The sequence below is a fragment of the Papaver somniferum genome, chromosome 10, assembly GCF_003573695.1.
Source record: "Papaver somniferum cultivar HN1 chromosome 10, ASM357369v1, whole genome shotgun sequence".
NCBI classification, from domain to species: domain Eukaryota; kingdom Viridiplantae; phylum Streptophyta; class Magnoliopsida; order Ranunculales; family Papaveraceae; genus Papaver; species Papaver somniferum.
In genome coordinates, this window is record NC_039367.1 from 14,155,582 (window position 1) to 14,169,053 (window position 13,472).

The 13,472-nt window shown below is 37.0% G+C and overlaps 1 protein-coding gene and 1 long non-coding RNA gene across 2 annotated transcripts; one reads left to right on the forward strand and one right to left on the reverse strand.

The window, feature by feature from the left end:
- Positions 1-7,623: 7,623 nt before the first annotated feature.
- On the forward strand, positions 7,624-10,437 carry LOC113315157. Its single transcript, XR_003342780.1, has 3 exons — positions 7,624-7,770; positions 8,217-8,972; positions 9,147-10,437. It is a non-coding gene; the product is annotated as an uncharacterized LOC113315157 (long non-coding RNA).
- A 75-nt stretch (positions 10,438-10,512) lies between these two features.
- LOC113315156 (high affinity nitrate transporter 2.5-like) lies at positions 10,513-12,922 on the reverse strand. The gene is made up of 2 exons (XM_026563461.1): positions 11,457-12,922; positions 10,513-11,217 (listed from the first exon to the last, which is right to left on the reverse strand). The coding sequence occupies exons 1-2, from the start codon at positions 12,599-12,601 to the stop codon at positions 10,842-10,844; spliced, it is 1,521 nt and encodes a 506-aa protein (XP_026419246.1). The 5' UTR covers positions 12,602-12,922; the 3' UTR covers positions 10,513-10,841.
- Positions 12,923-13,472: the final 550 nt, after the last annotated feature.

Here is a 13,472-nt window from a genome sequence, read left to right on the forward strand (position 1 = left end):
AAGAATTCTCAATCATTGTTATACAATGTCATAGTATTATCATACAACATCAAAGTTCAATTGTATCACAACTTCGACAACAATACTATGGTGATATGTATCACTCCCCCTTAGTAAATATTCCATCTCACATGGAAACCACTCCCCCTTACATAATGATCCAAAAACCATATGTATTTGTAGTGTGAACTACACATTAATTCCCCCCCTTTTTGTCAATAAAATTGGCAAAGGTACGAAAACTAGTGGGATCCTAATGAAATTTCCATAGAGAAATTTCATGACCAAAAGAAAGCACATATCAACTTTTCAAATGCCATCATATAGCCGAAGCTAAATCCATTCATCACGGAGTTTATAAAGATCCAACATAACCCCTATAATATTCCACAGCCGCACTCCCCACAAAGATTCGGCAATTAAGCGAAAGTTCAATTAAGAACTCCCCTCCATAAAATGTCATTCCCGAAAGAACAACAAGTGCGACCTTACTTTCACAAGAAAAGAAGGATTTCTTTGGACATACCAAATCACATGAGAATATGAATTTGAATCCAAAAATACTCAATTAAATTAACCACAAGAAAACCCATGATTAATTTAATCGGAATGCACAACTAAATTACCACAAGAGTGTGATCAATTCAATTGGTCATGCTCGATATAAGAGAACTTACGGAGCCGCACAGTATATACATCAAAATGGATCAGGGAAGATCAATACTGCGGAATAGACAAGGATTCATTCTATTTTCCATCACTATTTGCACAATGACATACAATAGACATAATCCTCGTAAACAAAAGCTCATCCTATCTTCCATCAATATTTGCATAATGACATAATAGGCTTAAAACTTTTGTAATGTCAAATTTCATTCGTTCTTTTATCAATACATGCATATCGACATACGAAAGATTTAAATTTTGATAAGGTGTGGGACAATCATAGTTCACGGACGCAAACACACATATCCCATTGTAGACACCCCACTTTTGCACGGTCACGAATATTACCACAAAGTCGTATCGGGAGAATAATATGCTTAACCATTTATATGGGCACTGTGTCTGCCTGCTTATGCGACCACCCATCATTTTTGGTCTAACGAGGACTTAATAGCTTGTGTTAGGAAAATCTCAGGATTATGGTCCATAATTAGTAAACCAAGCCTGCACCCCATTAGTACCCTACTAGTCCCCAAAATCCACCAAGTTCTGACCCATTCAAACATCCACCGACCATCAATTAAGTCCACCCAGTTCATGTCCGTTTCTATATATCCATCGACTAGTGCAAGCCTTAGTTGGCCGTCCATCCCAAGCAATGTCGACATACTAGGTTCCTTTATTCCCAAGACTTTCCCTCTTACTAGGATTTTGGATTAAATGAAATATTTTTAGTTTTTGGAAATAATAATGAGAATAATATTTTTAAAATGAGTAATAATATTTAGGATTTTAATGTGAGCGGTAAGATCGACGTCATTTAATCCTATGTCTATGTTTATTGAGAAAAATTATAAATAGGGAGCTAGTTTTGGTGTTTGAAGAGGGGATTCCGATAGAAATCTAGGAGAAAAATTTTGGGAGAATATTTTGGTAAAAATTCTAGTGTTAGAGGAAAATTAATGCAATAGAAATTTGATAAAATTGTGGTCCTATTTCCGATACGATTTCGCGGGATAAGATTATTGGTTCTTCGCCTAAGTATACATTCGATCACTGGTAAAGCGAAAACAGGTCGTTCTTAACCCATTACAATCTGTTTTTGTCATCTTGTTAATATAGTGTCCTGATACTATCATGTGTGATCACTTAATGTTCTGAATAAAATTATTGCATGGTTTCATGTTTCATGTTCCCACGTCCTGATTAAGAGCTTATCTTATTTCTTTAGTTGAGTCCATATGGCATATATGCATCAGTAGATCAGTAGGATCATCTTTGACTTGCTAGCACATCGAACGTGCATATCCCATGCTTGATTGACTAGAAATACTTGCTTGCATATTTATGTTTACTGTTTTGATATTACGGATTGCGAACTAGCAGGGATTTGTCTCGGTAACGTGCAACGGTGCTTGGATCCATTTACGATTCATGAGATTTAAAACTTGATAACAATAATAATACAATAATAATAATTGATAATAATAATAATAATTTGATTTGATGTTCATCAAGTGTTTAGATTTTAATAATTTAATGATAATTTTATTTTAGGAAAATAACTATTTTGCTTTAGAGACGGAGGGTCCAGATCGTCTGTGCCACTGCTTGGGTGTGCCCTATGTGCCACACCAATAGAAACACGGTATTTTCTCTTGGATTTGTAATATCTTCTTTAACTAATTAATTATCTTTCCTAATCGATTAGTGTTGTATAAATAGAAAATCTATTTAGTTAGTCATGGTTAATGAGAGGAATGATGTGGCGTGTTTCTATTGGTATGGCACATAGGGCACACACAAGCAGTGGCACAGACGATCTCGACCCAGAGACGGATCTCAATCTTGTTTGGATATCTAATACTTTGTTATTTTTGCAGGTGTATATTTTTATTAAGTTTTAGAATTTTTATATTGTTTTGCGGTTGAAACCCTAATATCCCCAATATTAAGTAGAGGCCAGTTTTCGGATTGGGCGGGTTAGGTGCCTCACTCCTTCCTAGTCCGTACTTTGATTCCCGTACTTTTTTCTCTATATTGGACCAATATTTCTTTTGGGTCCCAACTCCCTAAGTTGGGTGGCGGCTTCGGTAAATAATAATTTCCACATGATTCCCATTTTGGATATTTAGAGATCCTAAACCGATTTCGACGGTATTTATACCCATAACAAATTGCAATATATAAAAAGCATAAAGATTAATACTGCAAAAATCATCTTCCAAACAACTATTTAGAATTTAAGCAAATAAACCTAAAAAACAAATGAAGATGAAAACGTTGGACACAGCTATGTATAATCACAATAATGGCTATTACAAACTCTAGTTATTCTTCCTAAAAAAACACGAGAATAAAATTCTCATAAGAAAATTTATTAGACATTAAGACCTTTGAAGAATTCTTTATCGTCCCCGAATTCCTTGTCGTCAATAACCGTTGGGACATAAGGTTCATGAATATAGGAGTTAATATCAATAAACCTTCTTGACTGATGTCGAATCAGGACCTTCTGAATCTCAAGAGTCTTGACCACAACAGCCTTTATCTGTTGAATCTCCTTTCGTGTCTCCTTCAATACTTCAAGAACATCAGAAAACTTCTGAGAATTTGAAGGAACAACTCTTAGCTTCCTCACGTTCCTTCTTTTCCTTTTCAAAGATGGAGGCAACGGAGATTTCTCTTTTCCTTCATGATTGATGGTTTGACAATCATATTAACATCTTTTCCATCAGAAGACATAATGCTTGGAGTATCTACAAGCGTATGGGTTTGTGAGAGGAAATCACAATTCAACTCAACAAGTAGTCTTAAGATAAAAAGAAGTTTCGGGGAAGGAAAAAGAAATATAGGGTTACGCAACCTTTAATAGGTTCGTGCACGCACAATTCTGAACCGTAGCGAGAGTAGAATTGTCGAGAATAACCCTCCTTTATTGATAGACAGGAAATTCCAATTTTGCATCAAAACAAAAACTAAGAAAAAAAACTTTTCCTAAAGACTGAGAGGTGCACAACCTTGTCTCTTTTGATCAGGCACATGAGACAATATCGACAAATCAACACAATCAAGTTGTGTTGCGGTGAACAACAATTTGTCCACCATGTTCCTCTTGAGAGGAATCCATAGACCTCTGTCTGTCAAAACGATTAGACTATACTTTCTTCTCTAACGGTCTTGTTTTATCCTTGGAAACTAACTTCTTAGACGAAGATAAAATCTTACATACCTCAGCGGTCTTTTGAGCAAGTTTAAGCTTGCTTGCTAATAGATTTTCTCTTCGTTGAAGTTTGTTAACATGTCTCAATTTGCATTTGTACTTGTAACACTTTGATAGTTCATGACATTTGAGAGAACAATATGAGCACGTCAACCTTGAATATAACTCAGGCATCTGAGATGTGCAAACTGCTAGACACATAGTTGAACCTGAAACATTATTCACAGAGTTTCCAATAAAAAGGTTAGTTTCATCTACCAGATTGGTTGAGTTTTATCAAGATTGATGTATGTATTGCTACAATTATCAAAATCAATATTTTCACAAAGAAATGCAACACTTGGTTTTTCGTATTTATTAGAATCATAGTTGTCAAACATTTCATCAAGAGTTGAAGCAAGACCTTCGTTCCCAGAGTATTTTTTTCGATTTGGAAACTCATTTGCAAAATGACCAAAGCCTTTACACTTAAAGCACTGAGGCATATCCTCGTCATCAGTTTCATCATTATCCGTATTTTTAGGAGGAACACGATTATGTGGTTTATCTGATGACTTGGATTTATCTCTGGAGAACCGTTTACTTCTCTGCAAAAGAAGATCCCTAAATTGTCTTGTGATCAACGAGACTGACTTGTCAAGATCTTCATCTGATGAATCAGCCTCAGAAAATCATCTTCAGAGATGTATACACTTTTACTTTTGTCAAGTAATTTAGTGTTCTTTAGTGCTTTGAAAACATCATCCTTGCTAGACTTGGACGAATGCTCATGATCAAAGATCTTTAGTTTCCCAACCAGAGTATTTATGGACAGTGTTGCGAGATTATTTCTTTCAATGATGGAATGCTTCTTAGAATCGTATCTAGATGGCAACGATCTGAGCATTTTCATCATAATATCCTTTTCATTAATTGTCTTACCCAATGCAAAAGATGCATTAACAATTTCAGACACTTTGTGATTAAACTCATAAAATCTTTCTTTATCTGCCATATAAAGGTTTTCCCAATCAGAATTTAGGTTTTGAAGCATAAACTCTCTTGTGCTCGGAATCACATATATAGGTGCCTCGTAGACCAAAGGATGAGCCTCTCTTGTGAAAGCTAAGTTTGGTTCATGAGGGCTGAGATTCACCCTGTGAGGATAGGGATGACCTTAGGTTGTGGAATCCAGGGTCATGCGTTAAGCTCCAAGTGTCCTTGAGATTTATCTTTGACGTATATCTTGAGATGAACTTCAAAACGACCATTTTTCCTGTCGTCAAAATTTCACTTTGCATTCTTTGGCAGAGAAGCAACCAAAGCTTATCATCATCTTCAACCCTAATCTTTGAGCAAATTAAAGTTTCAACAATAACTTTTGCATCGGTTTCAACTACACCAAATAGTTCTAGAACTGCTGTTATATTGTTTGTGGTGTTGAGAGGATTTCCTTATATCTTGTTTTATATTTAGTATGTGTAGTTAATATGTTAGTCTTTCTTGTTCTAGTTTATATTTAGTAATGAAAACAAAGACAACAACAACTCGATCAAGATCATTTATTACTTCAATTGTTACCACATCTCCAAAGCCGAGTCATACCCGGTACATTCCGATTCGGACACTTAAAAACTGATTCAGATTACCACTGTTACTTGAGACACTTCGGTTGATTTTTGGATATTATTACTATTAGTTGGGTCACTGCTACCTCGATTGCATTTGACAATCTAAACTTAAAAAAACTTCAGTTCATATTACTTACATGTTATGAGAAACATTTTATGGGATTTGATCCAGTCATCGCCTTGTGCTTCGACACATATTGGTTTTGTTTTCAAAATCAGTTTGGCCATAAATATTTGGTTCTCTCATTTGTAAGAGAGAAGAAGGTTTGGTAAAGCTGTGTTAGATCTGAAGGGATACATTTGATAGGAAAGAATTGGTGGAGATAGTACAACTTGTATGACTGTTATATGATCTTGAAAAATCGTTGTAAGGTTTCTGATTTCCTAAACCGGATTTATCAATATATCTATTGAGGTTAGCCGCTTTACCGAAAGAAAAAAAAATCCCCGTGCATATGTAGCATGCTAATTTATTAACCATCAAACCATACTACTACATGTAATCGATAATACTTTTAAAAGAAAATTATAATTGAGAAGTTTCATTTGGACGTAAATAAATAGATTGAATATGATTAACAGCTGGTATGTTCAAATAAAAAATCTTAAAAACTGTATTCAATACTTAAAGGAATCCCAAGACTTGTTTGACACGCGTTTGCATCAATTCCTCGGGCATGCCATTACAGGAGATGAGCCTGGTTATGGGCTTCTTCGGTATAGACTCTCTACACTACCCTTCAAGCATGGTGGGTTGGGTTTGTACACTATGCAATACACCAAACACTATTGTTTCCTTGTTTCTAATTTGCATACCCAAGAATTACAGACCTCCATTTTGAGAATCACCAGTATCAGTGGGTGTGGTTCTCCTCTTCAACAATCTATTGACTCCTTCAACTCCCTACCTGGTGTTGTCCATTCTCTTTGCACTCGTAGTGGTTCCACCCTTTCCATGAACTCTTTGGAAATTATATATTTTGATGCGATTAAGAAGAACTTACCAACCGGTTATGTTTTGGCGGAGCGTGATTTTGTGCTATGACAATGTAACCAAACAAAACATGCTTTGAATTATCTGACTGCAATTCCTATTTTGGGGCTCGATCAACATATTGGAGCTAGGCGATTTAGTGCAATTCTCCATTATAGGTTAGGGATCCCCCTATTCGATGTGGATGGTTCTTTCTCTTTCTACAAAAGGGATATGGATGTTTTCGGTGATCATGCCTTGCATTGTGCAAATGAGGTTGATCTTAAGTTTAGGCATGATCTGGTGCGGGATACTGTTGCTAACATGTGTTATCGGGCGGGTGTGCCAACTAGGAAGGAGGTTGACTTGGGGTTTCTGTCCAGTAATAGCACTGGTTTAAGACCAACTAATATTCTTGTGTATAACTAGGACAATGGATGGGACATGTGTTTTGATGTAACTTGTGTTTGACCCTTTACTGGAGGTGGAATACGTACTTGTACCCCTGGCCTTGCCATCAAGAATGTTGTTTCTCGGAAGAATGCCAAATATTTGGAGAAGTGCACGACACAAGGTTATGGTTTTGGGGACACTTGCCTTCACCACCTTAGGAGAGCTCGGAACGATACCACAGACTTTCTGAAGCGCTTGCGTAATTATATTGCTAGTTATGATGCTAATGTGCGGGTTGGCGAATTTCTTTTCTATAAAGTTATGAATAGTCATTCAAAAGGGAGTTGGAGCTCAGCTTGTTGCTAGGCTTCCAACTAATTTCCTACCGGACGATAATTCTTCCGAGTTGTGATTTCTTTTTTTATTTCAATTTTGTTTTTTATTTAATTTATGTATAATTATCCAAAAGAAAATACAAATTACATATCTGAAGGATTATCTTCCGGTAAGAAACTAGTTAGAAGCCTAGCAACCAGCTGAGCTCCAATTCCTTAAATAAGATCTCATTAATAAAAAAAAATGAAAATTAATAAAAAAAATACTTAAAAAAATAAATAAGATCTCATTTTTTGATTTAAAATAATTTTATTCGTAGTCATGTGCGTGATAAGGGGCGCCTATGTACCTCCGCCCCTAGTTGTGTTACGCTGCTGGCACAAATGTACAGTGAAATTAAAAAATTGAATTCAGTTTTCCTGGCGGAAGTGTAGCTGTTCCTCAGTAGTCACTTCTTCTTCATCACTCCGTTTCTTCTTCATCACTCCGTCCTTTCTCTCTTCTTTGTTTTGATTATTGAGGACGGGTAAAAGAAGATAGACTCCAAATTATCTGGTTCCCTCTAGGTACGCTGATCTTACGTTTGTTTTCGTTTTCCAATTAAGATTTACCCTCGTTTCGCATTGATTATAATCTCCTCACCGGTTCATATTCACAGTCTCTAGATCCCTAATTTATCAAGACATAACGTAATTTCTTGTTCATTTTGGTCGTTTGGCAATGGAAAATAGGAATCTTGTGAATTTCATTAAGCTTAGACTCTACATCAAAATAATTGATGTAGTTAATTTGCCTGTTCTTATTTGGTATTTAAACCTGATAAAGCACATTTGTCATACTTTGCTGTCGTTTTGGGTTGTGGTAGCACTGGAACCCGTGTAAATGTGTATAAATGGTTAGGAAATAGCACAAGGGATAATGGACATGCAGTGTTGTTGAACTCGTTTCCTGATCATTCAACCAATAATTCTCTCATGCAAACTGAACCTGGTTTGGATAACTTTGTTCACAGTTTTACTTGTCTACGCTCTCATCGGAACCACTACTTGAACGGGCAGAACAAATTCCTTCGGAAAGACATGAAGATAATTCTATCTTTCTGTTAGCTACTGCTGGGGTAAGAAGATTGCGAGTCATGATGCAGCTTGGATTTTCGAAAATGCAGAAACTCCTGTTGATGTGCAGGAAAACTTCTATAAGGATACTAACTGGACAGGAAGAGGCTTATTATAGTTGAATCGCTCTTAACTACAAAATGTGGACACTGAACAGTTCTTCCAGTTTACCCACTTTTAGGAGTTCTAGATTTAGGCTGTTCGTCGTTGCAGGTTGTGATGGAAATCAAAGAACTGACGGATGATAAATTTACTGTAGCTAAAATTTGGTTCAGTTCAGCATCAAATTTTGGCATATTCACTGCCCAGATTTGGTCTAAACGAGGTATTTGAAAGGACAGTTATCATGCCTAGTGAAGAGATTCACTCACAGAGAGTGTTGATTGCAGATTTCAGCTCAGACATCCTTGTCTCAGTGTGAGATTTGTTCTGAACCATTCTTGTGATAGCTGTTACCTACAACATCCCCACTTCAAACAATATTGCTGGTCAATTTCAAAGAAATCGGTCCACTTTGTTTTCTCTGATAGGGGATCCAAATTGGAAGCAATGTAAAAGAATTGCTTAGGCTGCTGCAACCCATTCGAAAAACTTTGATTGGTCACGATTAACTGAGGGTAAGAACTGCAAAGGACGGTCGTCTTCCTCTAACAGTAAGTGCATTCAGACCCACGGGCTTTCTGCTTTCATTTTTTTAGACTTCATGTTTCCTCAAAACGTCTGTTGTGCATCTTTTATATATAGTGTTCAGATGTGTTTTTTCGTTTGCTTAAAAGTCTGGTAATTTACTAGAGTTCATTGCTTTGACTTCTATGTTGTCTTTGCAGGCACATATTCAAATTTGTTGTCCGTCCCTCATCTAGTTTCACGGTTTCATGCCTTAACTGGATTTTTTTTGCCATTTAGAGTATGCTAGAATTGAATCCAAGAGCTAATTTGACAAAAATTTGGAAGAAAGGCGTGCAAATATGTTCTGGGTCGTGGATCGACTCAAAGAAAATTTCTGGAAACAGAAAATATGCTGATCAATTCTGTTTTCGAGTTCCATATTTGGCATCTCTCCTTGAGGGATGCAGAAATTAACTTCGGTCCTGGAGATGTTTCTTGGACGTTTGGAGCTGCACTGGTTGAAGGAGAGCACAAATAGCTAAGTACTGAAGAACCTCAGACTGGTAGTTATAACCTAAAGCTTACGAAGGTCATCCCTTATCCCATTTCTTTATTTATGATATGTTTGTGTCTTGTTTTGATTGTTTACGGGGATCGGGTTAGGCAGACAGCATTGTTGTTGGTGTCTGTGCCAGGTAAAATGGGTGCTTCCACTAGGGCATCATTGCCATCTTACGTTTGTCCAAAACGGCAACTAAATTAGTCACTGTTACTGCTTCAGTTAGAAAACACAAACTAACCTTAGCATTTTTTTCTTTTGCCGATGTATACTTGTAATTTTTTCTGTGTATTTCTTCTTTAGTGTCCATCGTGCTCTTTTCCGCATCTTTCCTATTAGAGGAGATATGCCATCAATAATTTACATGTAAAGGTGTTGTATCGGTCTAACTTATCTTAACAAAAAGAATTTCTGCTCTTGTCTTGCTTTTGAGCTTTGATGTAGGTGGGACTGAAAATCATTTAATATAGGTTTTAGGATTTAAATATGCTGAATTTTTTTTTCTTTTTCTTGTTTGAAGTATGAGGTTAATAGGTCTATGGAGAATTCGGGGAAACTATCATCTATTGGGTAGTTCTGGAAAGGTAAACCAAGTTTAGTTAAACTAATCAATTTGAATCACTGGCTATTCTGATTAGTAAGCAACATATTCAAACTAGTAATTGATTGTCGACATACCTTATACCACTCAGTCTCACCCCAAGGCCCAAATTTTTGAGTGTTAGTATGGGAAAAATTAGGTTGTATATGGAATAAATGGACCCCACACAAGAGAGGAGCAAAAGTAAGCAACTGTCACACTGGTTGGGTTGTCAGGGTCTGATGATTGAATGCGATGCAGCACTTGTTTATTAATGTGTTTTACATGTTATACTATGTTTCTGTGCTGTTCTTTCCTCCTTTCTCTTTTTTCGTTTTTCCTCGTTCTGTTTATAGGTAGAAAAGAAAGTATCTAAATATTCCTATTTTGTAGAAGGCACACACACACAAAAGGAAAAAAAGAAATCTCACATGAGGTCCCTCTGTGGATAAATGTGGTGAAGAATAACATATAACAAGACTTCTGTATTTCACAAAGGAGAGTAATAAAAACTTAATCTTCAAGTTTTCACAAACACAAAAACTCAAATTTAAAGGAATTGAAAAGAAGAAAAAGACCATACTTAACTAAATGAGTACAAACCACTTGATACCATAACTGACACAACAACATAGCAGTCCACTACTTTTCATAGCTATTAAATACTAATCCTTTATGGTAGTATTCACAAGGAAGATCTTGATATGGAAACAGTTTATCGTTTTTAGGAGTTTTAGATAGAACTAAAACATATGTACCTTATAGTGGTAGTTGTCAAACAGTAGTGGGTGAGGTTCCACTAGTTGGTCTTAGTTGAGAAGCGATTTTTCTACCTCGTTCACTTTTGCTAGTCTCTGCGAATTTCAAGCTTCCCAGATGTTTACCTCCCTCTTTCTCTCTAGAATTCCACTCAGATGCATAATACTCTTCTTCAGTGGCATTTTCTGCAGTTGATGGACCAAAACACATTCCACCCCATTGTGGGAAGTAGATCAAGGCTAATGGGAGCGTACAACATATGATCATAATACCCATTAGGGTTATCCCTGTTTCTTTAGAGTATTGAGCACCTTTGAAGAAAATGACTTGCGTTAAAACTGCACCCACATTTCCACCAGCTCCTGTCATTCCTGATATGAGCCCCAGCGATCTGAAAAATCATTCAGCATCAAAAATTAGTACCTAATCTGCACTAAATTACTAATCATGGATGATCCTAAAAGAACGGAAAAAAAAAAGTAATTTTCGCACAAGCATTAGTGTCTGTAACTTAGCATTGTTAGTACAACACAGAAAACCAGTGACCTGCTCAAATTGTAGAGAAAATAAAATCAAGGAAGGATGAGTGATGAGTTTTTAACGGAGCACCTAAAGAAAGAAAATACTTGCCTTCTAGATACGAAAGGAACTACCCCAAAGGTTAGTCCACATGCAGCTTGGACAAAAAACGAAAAAATCAGCATCACTGTTATTGATGGACCCAATGATCCTACTCTTCCTAGAACAACACAGAGCACTCCTCCTATAGTTTGCACTAACCATAAACTCCAGATCCTACCCCTCATCCCATACCTCTTTGCCATAAAATCAGAGAACATTCCACCACCAGGTCGAGAAACAAAATTCGCTAACCCAAAACTTGCTGCAATAAGTCCAGCGGTATGGAGTTTCAGATTGAACCTATCAAAAAAGTACTCCGCGATTATGTTATCTACTGTCAGTTCAACTCCAAAACTGTACCCGTAACCCAAGGCCAAAATCCACCCCCTGTAATTTTTGATCCCATGGTAGAAAACTTCTGACATTTTATCCTTTGCTTTCTCCCCAGAGTTCTGAAGCCTTCTAAAATTACCTGCTGGCAGGTCTTGGCCAAAGAAGAAGACCATGTATGCTGTAATGGTTTGAAACAGTGCAGGGATGAAAAAAGCAACCCGCCAGGCAGTGAAGTTAGTTGATCCCATTTTTCTGATCAGTTCATAGACAAGTGGCATTAGGAGCTGGGTGGCCCCGCCACCGAGGTTTCCCCAGCCGTCTGCAACACCATTTGCGGTCCCGACGACCTTAGCGGAGAACATTGTGCTCATCCAGAACTGGGTTGAGACAAAGGTGGAGAGTGAGAAACCGGTGAAGAAGCGGACAAGGAGGAAAGAAATAGGAGAATTTATAGTGGCAGTGAAGTAAACTGCTGGTGAAGTGAGAAGGATGAGGGCTGAAGAAGCAAGACGGGGACCCCAGAGGTCACATGCAGTCCCCATGACAAGCCTTGCAAAGACCGCACCAGAGACAGAGGCTATCCCTGCATTTCCGATATCAGTTGCGGTAAGATTGAGGTTGTCACGTATAATTGGGAGGAGGGGTGGGGCTGCAAAAGTGGAGACGAAACAAGCGAAGAAAGAGATCCATGAAAGATGAAAGGCTCGCATGTGGGGTTTTGCTAACGATAGTATTTTGAACTGAGTTGCCTTATTATCAGAATCCACAGGAAGAGCAAAGGTAAGGCGCTCTGATTCTGATGGATTTCCTTTGTCTTCCATTATAGAGTGCTTTTGAGATGGTGAATATGTGAACTTATGAGAAGATCAGATTTATTTTTATTGCTTTCTGTGTATAAGTAAAGGTTGATATCTTCTTGGTTTCCTTTGCAGATAAAGAGATGGAGACAAAATTTTCTTAAGCTGTCTATCAGTTTATATACAAGAATCCAGAGCTTGATGAGCTAGTAAGGTTGAGTGTATCTTTTGAAAATACTGAGTTCCTATATTTATCTTTAGCAAGTTGGATATATAAGGCAGTTTAAGAAACAATTAAACTGTCCTTTAGTGCAGAATTAATTACTGAATATATAAAGTGTATTTACTGCCTTTTCTGATGTCCAGAGAGATTAAGGTTTGCACGTTTCCTTTTCTACATTTCTGATTTGATGTTGTGTGTTATAAACAGATGGCTCTCTGGGTTTCTGAATGGTGATTCTGAGGATCCAACAGTGCGTATTTATTCAAGTTTCGCTGTCTTTTTGTGACTTTAACATGGATACAAAACAGAGGTTTAAGGGAGCTTAGTATTCAAAGGTTTTGCTCATTTGCTGTAGTGATCTTTGTCAATGACTACTTCGTACCGAACTTGAATTATAAATGGTTTTTGTCAGTGTCTACTTGGTATTCAATTTGGTTATTATGAACGAAGCATTAAAGAACTGAGTTGGTGAAGTTTTGACATTTGAAGATCCAATTATGTCCAAGGATTGTGGACAGGTCTGACTCGGTGTATTTGATCTGCGTTCATTGTACTTTGTATTCTTTTTCAGAAGGACATAACTGCCTAAACTTAGAACTTCTATCTCTATCTCTCTCTCTCTCCTATGTTCATTGTTTATTATGTGCAGATTTCTTGTAACAATTGAGCAAA

Coding starts and splice junctions, on each gene's coding strand:
- LOC113315156 (XM_026563461.1), bottom strand. CDS start 12,601: ATGGAAGACAAAGGAAATCCATCAGAATCAGAGCGCCTTACCTTTGCT. Junction 11,218..11,456: donor GTTCCTTTCGTATCTAGAAG/GCAAGTATTTTC, acceptor ATGATTTTTCAG/ATCGCTGGGGCTCATATCAG.